Source organism: Dermacentor andersoni, chromosome 8 (genome assembly GCF_023375885.2).
Source record: "Dermacentor andersoni chromosome 8, qqDerAnde1_hic_scaffold, whole genome shotgun sequence".
Classification (NCBI taxonomy): Eukaryota; Metazoa; Arthropoda; class Arachnida; order Ixodida; family Ixodidae; genus Dermacentor; species Dermacentor andersoni.
In genome coordinates this window covers 48601865-48620767 of record NC_092821.1, presented here as the reverse complement: position 1 = coordinate 48620767, position 18903 = coordinate 48601865, and the positions used below count along the sequence as shown (strand labels likewise).

Here is an 18903-nt window from a genome sequence, read left to right as displayed (position 1 = left end):
TCAGTAAAGTACTGAGCGCAGATTTTTTGAAGAAAGGAAACGTAATTAGGGCAGCTGGTGATTAACGTTGTGGGACAAGATAAACCCCAAAGGGTGCAAGCGTTAATAAGATTGTAAGGAGAGGAATCACCCTGCCACCGCGGACGAGCGACGATGTAGCGTCAAGCAGGTGGCGAGGAGGAAACCGGTTTCGAGCATCGTGCGATAGATGGCGCAAATATCGTTTCGCGCTCGTGGCGCATAGCAACCGGTGGCCCGTAGCCACGAAGCAAGATAACGAGCGCGCCGCCGTACGTCGTCAGCTCACCCAGTCAGCTGCTCACGCACAGTTGGACGTGGAAGCCACGAAACAAATTTTTTTGTGCCATGTTTGTGAGAGCAGCACTTTCGATCCGGCTTCGGCACGCGGCTGACCAAACTGACGCGCGAGCACAAAGCCACAGCCTCCGAGATCGTGCCGGCGCTGCAGTTGACATTGCTTTTTTTAATGCTTGCCAGAGATGGCAGGTCGAGCACGCCTGCAGTTCGCAGAGCGTGGGGCGTGGCCTGATCGTGACAATATCTGACCGCGGGGGAGGGTGAAGTTACCCCTCCTGAGTTATCTTGCTCCGAGGTTATTATAAATACAGAGTCACTGTGGCAGGTAAATATATAGCGCACATTTGCACTGTGCGTAATACAACTCACAGTAGAAATGCGGAAGGAGAAGGGGGGAAAGGCACAAAAAGCTGAATGTAAAAATTATAAACTTTGGTTACTATGCAGTAGCAGTTCCTTTTGATCAATTTCTTTTATGCAGTTATTGGGACCATAGCGCTTAGGTGACGAGGAGAAAGAAGAACGACAATTCGAACGCTCAGCAACTTTGTCCGCGTCAAATAAACGCTATGGTCCCAATAACAGTATCAAAAGTAGTAGCCCAAAGTCAGGGCTATTTTTATCATGCGTCGCTCCCCAATGCTATGCACGTCGGATACGGAGCGCCGTTCGGATGCTAGTGATGAAACACGAAAAATAAGAAAGAATCTAAGAAACAGCTCCGAGAAGCTGTTTCAGCGCATCCCGAATGTGATTGGGTATGTTCCTAGTGTAGCTTCACGTGCAGATTCATTTATACGTCGCTTTGCAATATTGCTACTTACGCTTTACACTACCGTTGCGGGATACACTATTTAAACACTATACCGGCGCACATAGTAATACATGCTGTCGTCTCTCTCTCTCTTTCTCTCTCTCTGTCTATATATATATATATATATATATATATATATATATATATATATATATATATATATATATATATATATATGTAATTTTCCCTTTGAATGGTCGCGCGCCCTTTGAACACTGAGCGTTTGTTCCTGCTGGTTCCATGGAAATTGAATTAAGGCACTAGAACTATCTTTTGACAAACTGTATTTTTTTGTTTTCCTTATTCATCACTGGTTCCCCCAAAGTCTTACGCTCCCCACTGCAGAGATCGGCCACTCGACAGAACGGATGATATGAAACCAATGGAGTACGCGCAGAAGCCCTCTTACACAATATGGTCGCTGAGCTTGCCGTAACACACTCAACTCGCGCGGATTTTCGCACCAACAGCCCAACAGCACATGACCTTTAATTTGAACCTGTTGTACGTAATGTTGCAAAAAGAACGTGGCGATAGGTTCGAATCATCCTAATTGCTGCATTACCAGTATCTTGGTTCGAAGGTTCCTTTTACTCGATTCAATTCGTTCATGCCCCCCTCAAGACCCCTCAATCCTTAGAATAAGGCTGACGATGCGCCGCTGCAAACACTTATGATGGACTACAAAGAAAAAAAGAAAGCAGGCAAGTTAGCCACGGTTGACATTGTAAAAGAAAGCCAGGTCTTCCGGCGCCCTTTAGTTTACCATGTGGTTGGTTATTGGGAGTTCATTCATGTGTGTTTTCGGGTATACATAGTGTTACGGTGAAGAGAAGGACGAAGTTCAATTAGACTAGAGGAAGACGAAGTCTGGGAGTTGCCATATACCTCTGTTCTAAATATACATTATTTCATACTCGTGGGCCTGCTTTCTTCCTGCAACATTTTGGTGGAAGGTGCGGGGTACAATCACGGAACATCGCAGCGGACGTCATCTATCTGCCGCCACAATGGCAAATCAACCGACACAAGCGACAACGCCTCAGCAGCCCGTGCCAACGGTCATCCTCACTCATCCGCGGGACCCAGGGACATTTTGTGGCAAGGACAACGCCGACGTCGAAGACTGGCTTACAATGCACGAGCGAGTGTGCGACAACAACAGGTGGGATCCAACAATGATGCTAGCAAACGTCATATTTTATCTAAGAGGAACTGCGAAGCAATGGTGCGACACACACGAAGCTGACCTAACGACCTGGGATGTCTGCAAAGAAAAAATGCGAGACCTGTTTGGCAGACCTGTCGGTCGTCAGCTGGCAGCAAAAAAAGAACTTGCGTGCCGCGCTCAGACGTCCACAGAATCCTATGTCATGTACATACAGGATGTGCTGGCCCTCTGTCGCAAGGCTGATAACAACATGACCGAGGCAGACAAGATTGGTCACATACTGAAAGGTATTGCAGACGATGCCTTCAATCTCCTGATGTGAAAGGATTGTGCCACTGTGGGTATACATACATATATACAATTATAAAGGAGTGCCGGCGCTTCGAACAAGCGAAGGGCCGCCGCGTCGCTCGAACATTCGACCGATTGCCCAATACCGCCGCAACATCTTCTTGCGAAGACCCTCCGCGGTTCGTCCAGCCCACAGGACCGGAAGATATCACGCGCATCGTTCGCCGTGAGCTTGAGGCCATGGCTCCGGCTCCAGTTCGTTCCGACTCTCGGGAAAGCGTGCCCGATATCTCCCTTATACAAGCGGTCGTTCGGGAGGAAATAGCAAGTTTGGGCATTCCATCTCTCTGCTCGGTCCGCCATAGAAACACCTACCAGATTTCTCTGGCCGCTCACTCCAAGACGCAAAGCTTTCCGCCACTGCGTCGCAACCCAGCTGACTGGCGCACAGCGAATGATAAACCCATCTGTTTTAATTGCTCCGGTATCGGACACATCGCCCGTCATTGCCGCAACCACTGGTCGTCGCCTCCTCGATGGTCGTCTCCGAGTCACTACCGCCAAGTACCAGACAATCGTACTTTCTCGCCCTATACGCCGTCTAGGAACATCAACGCCGACAGTGCTCCGCCAAGATCCAGCCGCTCCCCGTCTCCACAAGGTCGTAGGTACCGTTCGCCTCTCGTTCACCGCTCTTCGTCCCCTTCTGCAACTGGTCGCTTCGCTTTGGGAAACTAGGCGGTGCAGCTCCCGGAGGTGAAGCTGTAACTCCGACCCGGCCCATAAATCCTCTGTTGACCCTGCCTACATGTGAAAACCTACTGGACATTGAAGTTGACGGCGTTCCTGTTAGATCTCTGGTTGATACAGGAGCGCAGCTTTCAGTTATGAGCGCTGCTCTCCGCCGAAGGCTCACAAAGGTTCTGACACCCGCCGTACCGGGCACTGTGCGAGTCGCCGATGGGAGTACTTCACCTGTCCATGGAATGTGAACAGCACGTGTGACCATTGGGGACCATTATACCATTGTTCTATTTATCGTCCTTGAACACTGTCCGCACGACCTAATTCTCGGCCTCGACTTCCTTTCGAAACACTCTGCCCAAATTGACTACTCCGCAGGTGTTGTACAGTTGGATCTGCCGCTTCCTGCCGACGCAACAACTTGTGTTTCACACCGCTTATGTTCTGCTGAGTTTGCAAGGCTGTCTCCACAGGCGGCTACAAATGTCCTCCTGACGCCCTGTCCTTCCGTACCTGATGGCGAATACGTCGTGGCGCCGCTTACTGATGTGGTTTTGTCGGGCAATATTGCCCTGCCGAGCACCTTAATCCGGATCCGCGAAAACTGCACTCGCGTGCACATCCTCAATTTTGGATTTTCGTCGCATGTGCTGCCACACGGTATCGCCATAGCGCATATCACTCCTTTGGAAGAATTTGAGGTTTCTCCTCTGACCTCTGAATTCTTCCTGAGTACCAACGGACCTTTGTCACCCACTCCTGCGTACTTGACGCCCGCGGACGATGTTTCTAAGATGATCGCCCCTGACCTTCCTTCAGAGGAAACAGGAGCTCTTCGTCACCTCCTGTCATCTTATCGGGATATCTTTGATATAGATGACCGTCCACTTGGCCAGACATCTGTTGTCACGCATCGCATCAACACCGGTGACGCCAGCCCCATTCATAGGCGTCCATATCATGTCTCCGCAACAGAAAGGGCCATCATACAGAAAGAGGTAGACAGGATGATGGACAAAAACATCATTGAACCTTCCAGTAGCCCGTGGGCATCACGGGTTGTCTTAGTAAAGAAAAAAGACAACCCGCGGCGTTTGTGTGTTGACTACCGTCACCTCAACAGGATAACAAAAAGGGATGTTTATCCCCTGCCTCGCATTGATGACGCTCTTGACTCCCTTCACGGTTCCCAATACTTTTCATCAATTGACCTCCGCTCCGGCTATTGGCAGATTAGCGTCGATGAGATGGACCGCGAGAAAACCGCCTTCGTCACACCCGACGGTCTGAACCAATTTAAAGTCATGCCCTAGGTTTATGCAATGCGCCAGCTACAGTCGAGCGAATGATGGCCTCTCTCTTGCGCGGCTTGAAGTGGTCTACATGCCTCTGTTACCTCGACGATGTGATTGTGTTTTCGCCGAACTTTGAAAGCCACCTGCGGAGCCTCACAACCGTACTCTCCGTGTTTCGCAGGGCTGACCTTCAGATAAACTCCTCCAAGTGCCATTTCGGTCGCCGTGAAATTAACATGCTCGGCCATCTCGTAAACGCCGTCGGAATCCAACCTGATCCACAGAAAGCTCACGCCGTGCGAAATTTTTCTGTACCTTGTTCAAGAAACGATGTCCGTAGTTTTCTGGGCTTATGCTCTTATTTCCGGCGATTTGTGAAAACTGTTGCCGACATCGCTCACCATCTCACTGACCTTCTTAAGAAAGACGTCTCCTTCTCTTGAGGACCACTGCAGGAGAAAGCCTTCTCTACTCTGATTGATTGGCTTACAACTTCACCAATTGTGTCACACTTTGACCCTTCTGCGCCCACTGAAGTACGAACTGACGCGAGTGGTCATGGCATCGGCGCTGTCCTCGCTCAGCGTCAACAGGGCCAAGACCGTGTCATCGCTTACGCTAGCCGCCTTCTTTCCACGGCCGAGCGAAATTACTCCATTACTGAGAGAGAATGTCTCGCGCTCGTATGGGCGGCCGCGAAATTTCGGCCGTACCTTTTCGGTCGGAGCTTCTGCGTCGTAACCGATCATCACGCCCTCTGCTGGCTCTCCTCTTTGAAGGACCCAACTGGACGACTTGCACGTTGGGCATTGCGTCTACAAGAATATACATTTTCTTTTATGTATAAGTCAGGGCGCCTGCATAAAGACGCTGACTGCCTGTCCCGCAATCCCGTGGATTAACCGGACGATACCGATGCAGACTCGGACATCAGTGTTCTATCCCTCTCCGGCTTCCTCCATATTGGCGACGAGCAGCGCAAAAATCCTGTTCTTCGAGCACATATGGAACGCCTAAGCTCCTCGCCCAGCGACCCGTCCCTGCGGATCTTCACCTTGCGCGATGGAACTTTATACCGTCGTAGCGTTCGCCCTGACGGCCCGGAGCTCCTACTAGTCGTTCCCAAGCACCTTCGACTCGCCGTGCTCCAGCAATTTCATGATGCTCCTACTGCTGGACATCTGGGCATCACTCGTACATGCGACCGCCTGCGGCGCCGCTTCTTCTGGCCCGGCATTTATCGCTCTGTGCGCCGTTATGTCGCTTCTTGCGACCTGTGTCAGCGCCGGGAGATGCCTGCTATGCCTCCCGCTGGTTTGCTGCAACCAATAGGTATCCCTACAGAGCCCTTCTTCCGTGTGGGCCTAGACCTCCTGGGCCCATTTCCAATTTCCATCAAAGGAAACAAATGGATTGCTGTAGCAGCAGATTGTCACGAGATATGCCGTCGCACGAGCGCTACCAACCAGCTGCGCTACAGATGTCGCCGACTTCTTACTATACGACGTCATCCTGCACCACGGCGCCCCTCGCCAGTTGCTTACGGATCGCGGCCGCTACTTTCTATCGAAGGTCGTCGATGATCTTCTCCGCTCCTGTTCTACAGAACACCAGATTGCTACCGCGTACCACCCTCAAACGAAAGGCCTCACCGAGCGACTGTAATGCTGGCCATGTACGTTTCCGACGATCGCCGCGACTGGGGCGTCGCTTTACCGTACATCACTTTCGCATACAACTCGTCCCGTCATCACACTGCCGGATTTTCACCGTTTTTCCTGTTGTATGGCCGTGACGCCACCTTGCCCTTTGACACGTTGCTACCTTCCGCAGTACAATCACCCAGCACTGGTTACGCTCGCGATGCTATTGACTTAGCCGCCCAGGCCCGAGAAGTCGCCCGTCATCGCCTCACAGTCTCGCAAGCTTCTCAAAAGCGACGCTACGACCTTCGGCACTGAGACACCCATTTTTCACCTGGTTCCCTTGTCCTTCTCTGGAAGCCTTCACGTCGCGTCGGCTTGTCGGAAAAACTACTTTTGCGTTATTCTGGTCCGTACCAGATCTTACGCCAACTGTCCGACGTGACATACGATATCGCCCCAGTCGGTCAGCCTTCAGTGCCTAACGTCACTAGCGATGTTGTTCACGTCGTCAGGCTCAAGCCCTATGTCCCCCCATTAAGTGAGGCTGTACAACTTGCACCGGCACGGAGCTACTCCGCCGGGAGGGTGATGTCACGGTGAAGAGAAGGACGAAGTTGAATTAGACTAGAGGAAGACGAAGTCTGGCAGTTGCCTGAACGCCATATACCTCTGTTGTGAATATACATTATTTTATACTCGTGGGCCTGCTTTCTTCCTGCAACAATAGAATATATAGAACAGGGTATATACAAGCTATATACCCTTTTCCGCGACTTGGGGGCGAAGACTAACGGAGTCGCCATCTGTCGGAAGCGCCTCCCTTGCGCAGTATGAGGGATAACGCGGGGCGCTCCTCATAGGTTTCGCTTAACGCGCTCAATAAAAACCCCACGCGGCAGCCCTCCCAGACATTTATGTAAGTACTCAGAAAACGAGGGAAGTTTTAGAGTATCGATATAATAATCTTGGGTAAACTAAAAGCACAGAATCGTTTACAGACGCTATCTCTTTACCGAATACGTACAGTGAACGCCACTGCGCGCGGTCAGCGTGATGGGGTCTCCCGAACCGGCTTCTTGCGTAAAAGGTAGGCAAACGCTGAGAGTAAACTACGGTAAATATATTAACAAGACAGCGTTAAGGAGGTCGTGTCGCAGAAAAGCCGGTGTCGTCGGTGTCGGCGGCGTTGGTAGTGAGCGATAAATCCCGGGAGGCACTGGGTGGGAATCGAACAAGGGTTTCCGGAGTGTGAGACGGAGACGCTACCACTCAGCCACGAGTTCGATGCTTCAAAGCGGTTCAAAAGCGCCTCTAGTGAATGCGGTCTTGCCTTAGAAACTTATGCTACCTGGCCCAGACAACTTTAAAAAAGATCTTAGTATGGGGTTTTACGTGCCCAAACCACTTTATGAGGCACGCCGTAGAGAAGGACACCGGAAATTTCGATTACCTGGGGATCTTTAACATGTACTTAAATGTAATTACATGGGTGTTCTCGTATTTCGCCTCCATCGAAATGCGCCCGCCATGGCTGGAATTCGATCCCGCGACCTAGTGCTCAGCAGCCCAACATCATAGCCACTGAGCCACCACGGCGGGTAAAAAAGATCTGTAAAACTGAATAAGGATCACTCAGTACAATCGTTATTTGTTGGTTGAATGGTGTGTGTCAATTTCAGTAAACCTTATCTACTTTTGAAACATGGCAATCGCAATAAGTGATGCTATGGGAGCAGTTTATTATGCTGCATTGCTGTTGCATGATCCAGCTGTGTTTTCTGCCATGATAACGTTCTTGTGCAGGTCATTCCATATCAAGCGACTTATTCATATTGACTGCTTCAGATATTTATATGAAAAACACTGCTACTAGTGACGTGCTGGAATACTACAAAATGATTCCTTGTTTGAGGTATTTTTCAATTTTGTTCACCGCTAAAAAAATAACGATATAATTCACAAAAAATCTGGTTTCATGCAAACATGAAACGCACATCATTGCCATTACCGGAGAAATTTTGTTGCGCTTTAAATTTAAGCCAACTTATACCTATTAATTCTTACTCATGTATTTTAGATAGCGAAATAAACCATTTTTATGAAGTTATGTAAAATGCGGTTTTTACTGAACAACTCTGACAATGGTACAGATGCACTTGCAGGTGTGTCATTCCGTGACGAATCGACCAGCGTTTTTCGACACCACAGATATAGCTGAAAACATTGCCACATGTTTAGTGAAGTTCAAAACTCCTTCTCCACTTGTATTTATTTTTGCCAAAAATTTTGTAGCATTTGGTGACAGTTTAGTTTTCCTGTTCAGCTGAGCTAGAGGATATCAATCAACGTTCTTTTTCAAACGCACATTGTATTGGTTGAGGCCTTCAAATGCTGTGCATGTAAATACGGTGAAGTGATGCAACTGCCGAAATAGTAAATTTTTAAAATATTTTAATACTTCGAGTGTTTTTGGCCTCGGCAAAAGTGAGTAAAATTGCAATGCGGAAGTTTGTTTGGTAACGAAAAATTCAGAAGACCGAAATTAAATACAGAATGGTAGCCCAGGTGACATAGTATAGCAGAAAAATATTTGAAGCTCTGAATGTTCAGCTGATCGCCTATAATGAAGATGTAAAATTCTGATCTTTTGCAAAAAAAGCTTCATGTTCAAGGTAAAAACAGCTTTGGTAGTTGGCCGAAAATATGTGATACATTATTAGATAGCTCTACATGTGTGCTATGTAAGTGTGAAGTTAAGAAGATGGCATTTCTTTTCAATGTGAAAAATTCTTTTTTGAATTTTTGTCAGCACTGGCTTTTCTCGGATGTGCACACAAGCTTGCCAGCTGGGAATTCAGATGATAAAGCTGGTTTCGTCTGCAACAGAGGTGAAAGAAAAATGGTGTTGGGGTCTGCATTTTATTGCCAAGAGACACATGCTTTATGCAAGGAGGCTTGTGCTGGGTGTGTGCTGGGTAAACTATACAGCCATTGCATACAAAATATCTATACGTGTTAAATTCGTGAGGAAGTCCTGCAATGCTAAAATATGGTTCATGCATTTTACAAAAAGAAATATCTGCTATGACGTGGACAGTAAATCCAGAAAGGGCGCTGATATAGTTCATGCGAAGCATTTTAAAGGATATGTCGCGTTGAAATGCAATGCATCATACAGGGAGCAGGATATTTTGTGCCCTGCTCCGTGGAACCCAATGACGATGCAAGTAGAAAACAGCTTCATAATTAAAACTGAAAACCTACACGAGTATGAACAAATTCTTGTGGTGTTGCATGTGACCACTGTTTCAGAGCCGGAACATGCTCATCTATAGAACTCATGTGTGCCGTGTTCAGTCTGATGTGGTTAGATACGAGTCGAGACAGCGGCGCTTGACGTCACCTGCCTTTGTAATGATAAAAAAGGCAGTCACAGTTTGTTCACTAGTTTTTGTGGCTACTTATATTAACAATCTTTCGCTGCTAGATGACAAGGTTTCATATATTTATGCTTATGTGTGATCCACAAATGAACATTATAAAAATAATTTATCGCACCTACATAATAATGCCTTTTCATAACTTCTCACATGCATAGCAGACAAGTAAGCTATGTAATGATGGGTGACATGTACTCTTGCGCCGGCCACCAAAGCAAATTTGTTCACCTTCAGCATGAAGCTTTTTGCAAAACATTTGCACTTTACAGCTTTTTTACGTGATCGACTGAACCTCCAAGGCTTCACATATTTTGCAGCTATCTCAAGTCAAAGAGGCCGCGATTCTATATTTACTTTGTGCCATTTGTATTTCCCTGCGTCCAAATAAACAAATTCAAACTTTGCAATTATGGCAGTCACACTACTTCAGTCTCTTGACATGAACGACATCTCAATATCTGGATCATACAATTTTCTTTTAAAAAGAAACATGGATAAGTGCTTTATAGCTTAGCTGGGTTAGAAAAATTTGTTTATGCCAAAATTCAGGAAAATTTATGTGAGGAAAATAAATGGGGAGGAAGAGTTCGGAGCATCAACAAACGCTTCAAAGTTTTTTCAACTATATCTGTGATGGTTAAAAAAGAAAGGCTGGTTGGATGCCTTGGAATGACTCAGGTGTATGTATGAAAGCAATTTCTTTCAAAATTTTCTCATTGCACCTACTTTTGAATTTCAAGCAAAATTGAAATGGTTTGCCATATGGGAACAGTTCTTGACAAAACTGGGTGGTTTGGCATGAAATGACTAATGATAATTAAAAAATAGAATAATAAGGAAACACTATCCTTGCTGGAAGTATATCAAAAACTAACATAAAATTGTTGTTAAATATAACAAAGCACAGCACTTGTGTTCTGGATTGAGCAATCCAATGTGGGCTTCTCAGGAGACTAACATAATTGACATAAAGAAAATAGCATGAAAATGTCAAAGCATTGAAAGGCACATTTGTACGCTCGTTTGAGAAATCGAAATAGGGTCCTTCAGGAGACTAACATAAACATAAATGAACATAAAAATGCAGAGTGTCACAAAAGCACAATACTTGTGTTTTGGTTCCCTGCCCACACGGTAGATACGTTTATGGTTAAAGTAACGTGAAACAACAACCTGTTGATATGCAATGGTGATTAAGTGATCAATAAAACAATATATATATGTGTATGTGGAAAAGACGCACACATACACATGTGCGTGTGTTTTGCAAATATACTTCGAAACTAAATATTGCTAACTAAGCCTCAAGTTAATGAACAATAAGTTCACAGCATTTAGCCGGTGACCTTATTGTTGTGAACACTCAACAATGGCTCAATACTACCCAATATATTTCGACAATATATCAACACATTTTATTCAACGACTTTATTGTTGGGAATTACTCAACAATCGCGCAATAATGCTCCATACTATTCAACTATATGGCAACAGCTTTTAGTCAACGACTTTTTTGTTGTGAACTACCCAACTTTATTGTTGCATTATTGCTCTGTGCTTTCAATAATTGTTGAGGTATTGTTGAAAGGCTATTGAGTCAATAATGCATCAAAAATATGCCAACAACATTTCAATAGTAATTTTTATAAGGAAGCGCACGTTCCAAGCTTCATTTTGACGCCTTCTTGTTTGTTCCACGTGCAGTAGAACGCATCTTATTGTCTAATACGAGAAAAAATTGGTTAGGTACCCAGAACCCATGAACCCCAAATCGATCTGAATCAACAAAGAAGCGCTTGTCTTAAAAAAGAAATATTGAGTAGAAGCGTCACGCTATACGGCCCATGCTTTCCGTGAAGCGACTTAGTCAAATATTTGACATGTAATGCGGCTTACCAATCAATGGGGGCCGGATGAGAAGGGATGCACCAGCGCAGAAGGACAGCCCACCCATCATCATTGGCAGAGTGCTGATGCCGAAGTCCCTGACCATGGCGGGCGCCTGTAAACACATCCTCGAGCCGCACGTGGAGCCCAATAGAGCAGCGGCGGCGATCATCAGTGGCAGCGTGCCCGCCCACACAAGCCACTCAAAGGCCAGTGCTTGCAGTGCAAAGCCCAGCAGCATCACCGATTCCAGCGACAACGTCCGTGAATCGATTGCAAGGCCGACAATGGCTCTGAACGCAACGTCGGTAATGGAAAAAGCCTGCAGGACATACACTGAGTCTGAGGGATCCATGCCCCTGTCTTTGGCTAGGTCGGCTGGTATAATGGAGAACACGTTTGTTGTAAAGACAACAGTTGCAAAAGACAGTCCGTGAATTAGAAACGTCAACGTTAGGAACTGCCTCGCCGTAGGGCCACAATCTAAACGTCCTGAAAATATCTTCGTTTCCAGCTCCTTCGATGACTTGTTGCTGTGCAACTGAAGGGTAGTTGACCCATTATGCTCAGAGCTGAAACAAGGTCTTGCGGAACAATCAGTGGTTTTACACTGGCCGTGTCGGCCAGAATTGTCTCGAGGCAGTTTTGCTGTATTGGCATCTCCATTAGTTTGTGAAATCAACGCGCACGTGGCACTTGTTTGGTCCTTTACTTCTTCATGCTTCCCCTTTCTCGGCTCACGTTTTGGCTTCGTAAGCCAAGCCGGGCTCCTGAGGACGATGACGGACGGAATTGCATGCAGCATAATTGCACCATAAAGAAGAAATGCTCCACGCACACCGTACGTTGTTCGGAAGAACTCCACAAGAGGGGGCATGACGATGGTGTTGAGTCCGCACACCGTGTACACTAGGCTGCACGCCGTAGCCCTTCTCTTCTCAAAATGCTGGGCCAGCAGTACATTCACGGCGACGTACAAGCCACACAGAGCACATCCTGCGGTCAAGTAAATGACAATGAGTGACAAGAAAATCTGCTATTGCTGAAATGCAGAGAACACTTAATGAATTGGAAACTTGAACTACAGCTAGAAATTCTTGCCGTCCCTGGAGCTGACCAGGTGAGCTCTATCAAAACAAATGATTCTTAAAATGTCATTATTCGACTTTGTCAATTTACGTAAACGCAAGGATTACGCAGTTTGGTTGTTAGATTACTTTGGTTAACTGAGCAAGTTCTTTGTTTGTGTGGACTCGCAGTGGAAGGGTTAAGGTCATATTAGTGCTTCCATCCGCCTAATCGTTACACATGAGACAGGTTACAGCATTAGGACAATTTGAATGCTTTATGCGTTATACCATTTGAGCTGAGGCATTCTAGGAAACTAAAAAACCGTGCACTTCGCAAGTTCAAAACATGGAAACTGTGTTATGGCGAAATAGTTGGCAGCAGTTATAAGACATAATGCTCTTCATGTCGACACATGTACATTGTTTATGTTTTTCAGGTGACAACTTTTCATCGATTAAACGCTGCTATAATATCACTGCCCGCCGCAAAACGCGTACTTATCGAAATTTCGTCGAATGTTATCGCTTGTCCTCTTCGTTGCATATGTTGTCACCGAAAATTGTGCAATCAGTTTGCATGCGCTAGGTCATGGTGGTCTACATTCCAGAATGCACGTGAGAAGCAGCAAAACACCGGATTCTGCGCTGCATAATATATAAATAGACACTGCATTGGACCTGTGGATCAGATTTTTGATAACAGCCGATTGTGTTCATCACTATCCTTGTGCTTACATTGTAAATTATCTTTGTGGGCACAAGTTCACCGAATAAAGATTTAATTTCGTGACTCTCAGTGTCTTCGTAATGTCTGGTTCTTGTCTGTGGCTACAACGTGACGTTAGTCCGGTGGAGCTTCTGGAGCGTTTGTTTTGGACACCACTCCAAGGCCATGAACCGAGCCCGAAACGCGACGACAACGTCAACGGCGCCGGGAACATCGAGCTAGCCTCCGGCTGCAAAACTTTCCCCCGCCAGATCACGAACCCAACAAAAAAAAAAAAAGGTCAGCAAGTCAGCAGCCACGATGACAGCCTCAATGACGCTCCCCTCCTTCCCAATTATCGCGCTGCAACAGTATGTGGAGCCAGACATCTCGCGTGGAGCCTCGTCAGACGAACCTAAACCTAGCTCGAGACGTTAGAGAGTGCCCCAGCCTTCGGCAAATTGAGTTGTGAAGACAAGTTGCGCCACGTATTGTTCACCCAAGAAAGCGCCGAGGACATCGTTAGAGATTCGGGAGTCCTCTCTAATAACGTGGGAGCACTTTTGCAGCAGTTTCTTAAAGACCTTCACAAGCGTCACAAGGACAGAAAGGACCAAAATTCTGCAACAAGTCCAAGTGCTGCTGCCTAATGAACGTCGCCGTTTTACGGAAGCGATGACCCATCGTTTCTGCAGCGCCGACCCAGAGATGCCCGAAAAAAGCATAAAGATACAGAGAGATGAGAATCACAACTTCGCGGTTATCTTTTGTGTATTTACCAAACAGTTTCGGTCGGTGGACCGACCTTTTTCGAAGCGTACAGTAAATTCTCGCAACAGTCTCTTTATATTTGTAGGAAGAGAAAGACAAACAAGAAAAACAACGAAAACACACAAACAAAGAGATGAAAAATTATGCAGATCCCACGCACTGCGGGAATCGGTGTAAGCGAAGCTTTCTGCGCTGGTTCCATTGACAATAATTAATGCTGATGATTACGGCGAAAGCTTAATTTCTTCAACGTCTATAGCCTAACACGAGAGTGGTGAGTTGATGTTAAAAGTTTCCTTGCGTGTACCACTGCTGTTTGTCTGCGTAGTACACAGAACACACAGGGGGAGATGTTTGCTTGAGGCATTGTTAATGTGTGCCATATTTTATAGCCTCCAAGAGGGTTGAGCATTGTCATTGCCTCACATGGCACATTGCGTCGTGGCAGAAGTATCAAACTTGAATTGGATTATGGGCTGTACGTGCCAAATTCACAATCAGATTATGAGGCATGCCGTAGTGGCAGATTCCGGATGAATTTTGACACCATGATGTTCTTGCGTGTCCCAAAATGTAAGTGTACATGCGTTGTCTATTTCGCCCCGGTCGAAATGCAGCTGCCGTGGTCGGGATCAAATCCACGACCTATAGCAATGCCATAGCCGCAAAGCTATCGCGGCGGGTACACAAGTGTCGATTTGACGGTTGGCCGCTTCCGTAGTGTCACCTGGACCTTGCGGATCAAATTGATTAATGAAGCTCTGCTTCTGCACGCCCTGCATAATTTCTCCACGGGACATATTTGCATTGTGTGTATTTTTCAGAAATAGCAGAAATATACTGCACCATACCTTGAATTCACCTAGTTTCTCCGGAACCGCTTGCCTTCTCAGGTCCCCTGGTCCGATACCCTGTACGGGAACTGCCTCTCCTTCTCCTTCCTCTCTACAGTTCTATCTACGTTCCTTCTGCACTCGCATGTTATGAGAAAGGGGAGCGCTGCAGCTTCTGCTATGCTCTTGAGGGTGATCACAGATAATTACAGCTTTCAAGAAGCTAATGCGGCAACGCCCAGGGAGCTCCAGAAGGTTTTGTGCATATTCGACGCGGTGCGGTCCAGACGAGCCTCTCGCGTGGCCTTTCCTCTCTTGTCATGACTCGCTCTTGTCATGCATACATACGCTCCAAACCACCCACGACGCGGTGTGCCCGACAGCAACAGTCACAACAGCAGCAGTGGGAAAGTCGAAGGAAGAGGCAAAGAAGGCTTCGCTTAAAAAAATACCACCCATGCACCGCGTACAGATGGTGAACCAGCAAAGCTGAAATTTGCGGCCCCGGTGTTTATGTTGACGTCGACATTGTCACTGCTCTGCCTCGCGGCCCCGAACCTCCGGATCCTCAGCCCGACATCGTCGCTGGTGATCTCGCTCGAGGCAAGGTAGGCGATTGCTATCGAAATGTCGGGTGATCATTCGGACTACGGTGAAATACGCCCTTGCCTATACGACAGGACCTTCAAGGTAGTAAGCGACTACTGATCATTGCGCTGGCTGGTGTAATTGAAGGACACTACAGGCCTCCTTGCACGGTACAGTCTCAGACTGCAAGAATTTGATATCGCCGTGTTCTTTGACATTACCGAGTCGACCCGGAAGTAAAAATGCTCGTCGAGTACTTGGAAGGCAGCCTTCCCTAGGGTAGATTCTTTCTTGACCAGAACATGGCGTTATAGTATTGATCTCGTTAGGGCCAAAGCACCGCTGTAAGGCTGTACGAAGTGCCTGCTGTCATAAATGCGTATTATTGAAAGGACGTACTGTGACGGTGTTGCTATATGTATTTCAGAAAGTTACCGCAAGCAGAACACGAGACTTGAAGAAAGACACAACACGAAGCGGTTACCACTTCGTGTTGTCCCTTTCTTGAAGTCTCGCGTTCTGCTTGCGGTAACTTCCCAAAATCACGAATCACCAACTGGCCTACACCAACACTCTGCTATGCTATGTGTAAGTTGTTGAAACTCGGCCCAATTTCTGAAATATATATCTTTTAAATGTTGTTCATTCAATTCCTCGAACGTATGGCGGCGAGGTTTAACAGAATTCCGAAGGGGCAATGTCCAACATTGTGTGGTGTGACTGTTTTTGTTTTAGTTGTAACGATGAAACGAGACAGAAAATAATAAAAAAAAGATGTCTTGAATAATTAAAATTATACCTTACAGAGAGGTATATCGGTAAGCACCGCACTGAATATACGCCAAATAATATTTCTAAACATAAAAGCCCCTGTTAGGCACAACAGCAAATCGCTTATTGAAAACGTATATTCTAAAATACCGTCCATGAAGTGATATAGTATACCGTGAACAACGCCGAAAGAAATTGCGATGAAGAGGAGATCTCTCGCGAAGTAACACAGGCCGGCTCCAATTCCTGCCAGTGAAGAGCACGTCAGCAGGACGGCCCGACACGAATAACGCTCGCACAGGTTACCGGCTATCGGGCCTGCACCAAAATTGAAAAAAAGGAAAAAATACATTTTAGGATCACACAAATTTGAGTGAATTACTAAGCATTCGCGTTCAGTGCCTACTTCTGTTTCCATATCTCTAGCTATTCCACATGCATGAAAAGAATACAGTTCATCGGCATGCGTCCGTTACGTTCTGCTGCCGTACGGGACATCAAAGCGATGAGGATGTGGTTGCTCGTTGATATGTGCACTCAGTTTGTTCATTTATTTCGGGATTCTTAGTGTGCCAAAATGACGATCTGAGTATGAGGCATGCACGCTGTACATGGAAACTCCCGGTTGCTTCGACCACCTGGGGCTCTTTAATGTGCACCTAATACACAGTACACGAGCGTTGTTTGCATGTTGCCTCCATTGGAATGCGGCTGCTGTGACTGGAGTAGAACCCGAGGCCTTGAGCTCAGCAGTGAAAGTCCATATCCACATGACTACCACGGCCGGTGTGCCGTCTATTTGTTACAAACTAATAATCCAAAATAATATTCGCCACATGCAGGTAGGCTAAAGATCTCACATCGACAATGACAAAGTTGAAATGAACGTATATATAGTTAGCAGTGAAATCCCTAGCATATATAGGAGTTTATGAACGCTGTAGACGGGATTAAACTCTAAGTGTTAAATAAATGAGTCACTGAAATGGAATGGAGAAGTCGCTGCTATAGTGGCTTTGCGTTTGGAGTTGACTTATCTGCGGTGAATAACATATATGTAAAGTTGGCACAGGTGAAATCGTACCTGCTAATACCATCAGCGTGCTCGCCAGTGTCACCGCCCACGAAGCCTCTTCTCTGCTCACCACGAAAGTATCGACGATGCCGTAGAAGAAGATTCCCGAGACGCGGGGCGTTGCTAAAGCGAGGAAGAGCACCCAGCAACAGCAGAAGGCACTGATCCAGCTCCATCGCGAATCGGCTCCAAACACTGGGTCATCCTTCAGAGCACGTGCCATTGCCATGGCTGTCTCACTAACGAGAGAGACTACCGCGAATTCGGAATAAAGGAAGCCTTCAGCCGCGGCGTTGTTCCGCCACCACAGCAACGGGGTGTGGAAGGAGATAACTTGCCCGGTGTTCACGTGTACGTAAAGGCGTTGGTGAGAAACCACTTAGTGCCGCTGTCCTTCATACATTGGTCCTTCAGTACGGATCACTCGACTGAGTGAACGCCCTTTGTTGGTTTGTGCGGAAGCTTGAGAGCCTGCGTCTGTTGCAAGGCCACCTTTTCTTTGTCTTCTTTTTTGACAGCGCTCCTTTAGGGTACAGAAAGTCAAGAAGTGTTGGAAGCGGACGCTCAGGTCAAATCTCCGTAGACAAGGCAGACGACGATAAGGAGCAGGTGCACTAGCGTGTTACCATCGCGGTTCTGGTCCCTCCTTATCACTGCCATTCTCTCAAAAGGGCACGTGGTGAAAATAATAATGGAGGTACAAGTGGTCAAAGTCACTGACCTGAGTGTGATAGCTAGCACAGCGACGCTGACCCTGCGCAACAAATGATTGTGACACCATGCAAGAAAATAATGCGTTACCTATAGATATTTCGGTGGAATGTGAATGTAGGAAGGAGAAAAAAAATGAGATGTTGAAGTGTGTCCTTTGATTTATATTTAGTAGATTATTACAAAAGCCAGTTATTCGCCATAGTCTCTAGTTCAACATTGGCTATGCTTGTTGATTTGTGCACTTAGCTGCTTAGAAGACTGCTAATTGATATATATATATATATATATATATATATATATATATATATATATATGAAAGGAGGGAAACAGAGGGGCTCGCTTTTTGTTAGTCATAACTGTATAAAGCCAATAGACAATGAAGCGAAGCACATTGAGGAATTTAGCCGTGGTTGAAACTGAAATGTAGCACATAATAAAGGAGAGGGGAAGTGAAGGTGCACGATAAGATAGCTTGTCGCAGGTGAGAGCCGAATCCAAAGCCTCCACATTGCGCGTGTGTTGCACTGCCAATTATGCTAGGGCGACGGCTGTCAGCCCTGCCACTATCTTGGGTAGTTCACTGGATCTAGCTACGGAGTGATAGCCAGCGCCCCACCATGAAGCAAAATTACACCTTTTGGGTCGTATCTTGTCACACAGCAATGAACGTCACCTGTATTGTCCGCATTTCCTTTCTTTAACGTTGCGAGCCCGGTACTTCCCAGTACCGAACGGCATGCGCGTTATCAGCCTGACATAGCTTTCCCGA

At 46.6% G+C, this 18903-nt stretch overlaps 1 protein-coding gene across 1 annotated transcript in view; it reads right to left on the bottom strand.

The window, feature by feature from the left end:
• The window catches only part of LOC126526131 (monocarboxylate transporter 5-like), a 30987-nt gene extending 13105 nt beyond the window's left edge, over positions 1-17882 (bottom strand). Inside the window, exons 1-3 of the mRNA XM_050174083.3 lie at positions 17430-17882; positions 16520-16663; positions 11616-12602 (exon numbers count right to left, since the gene is read on the bottom strand). Of these exons, the coding sequence (XP_050030040.2) occupies positions 11616-12602; positions 16520-16663; positions 17430-17649 (1351 nt within the window). The 5' untranslated portion in view covers positions 17650-17882. The remainder of the gene's footprint in view (positions 1-11615; positions 12603-16519; positions 16664-17429) is intronic.
• Positions 17883-18903: the final 1021 nt, after the last annotated feature.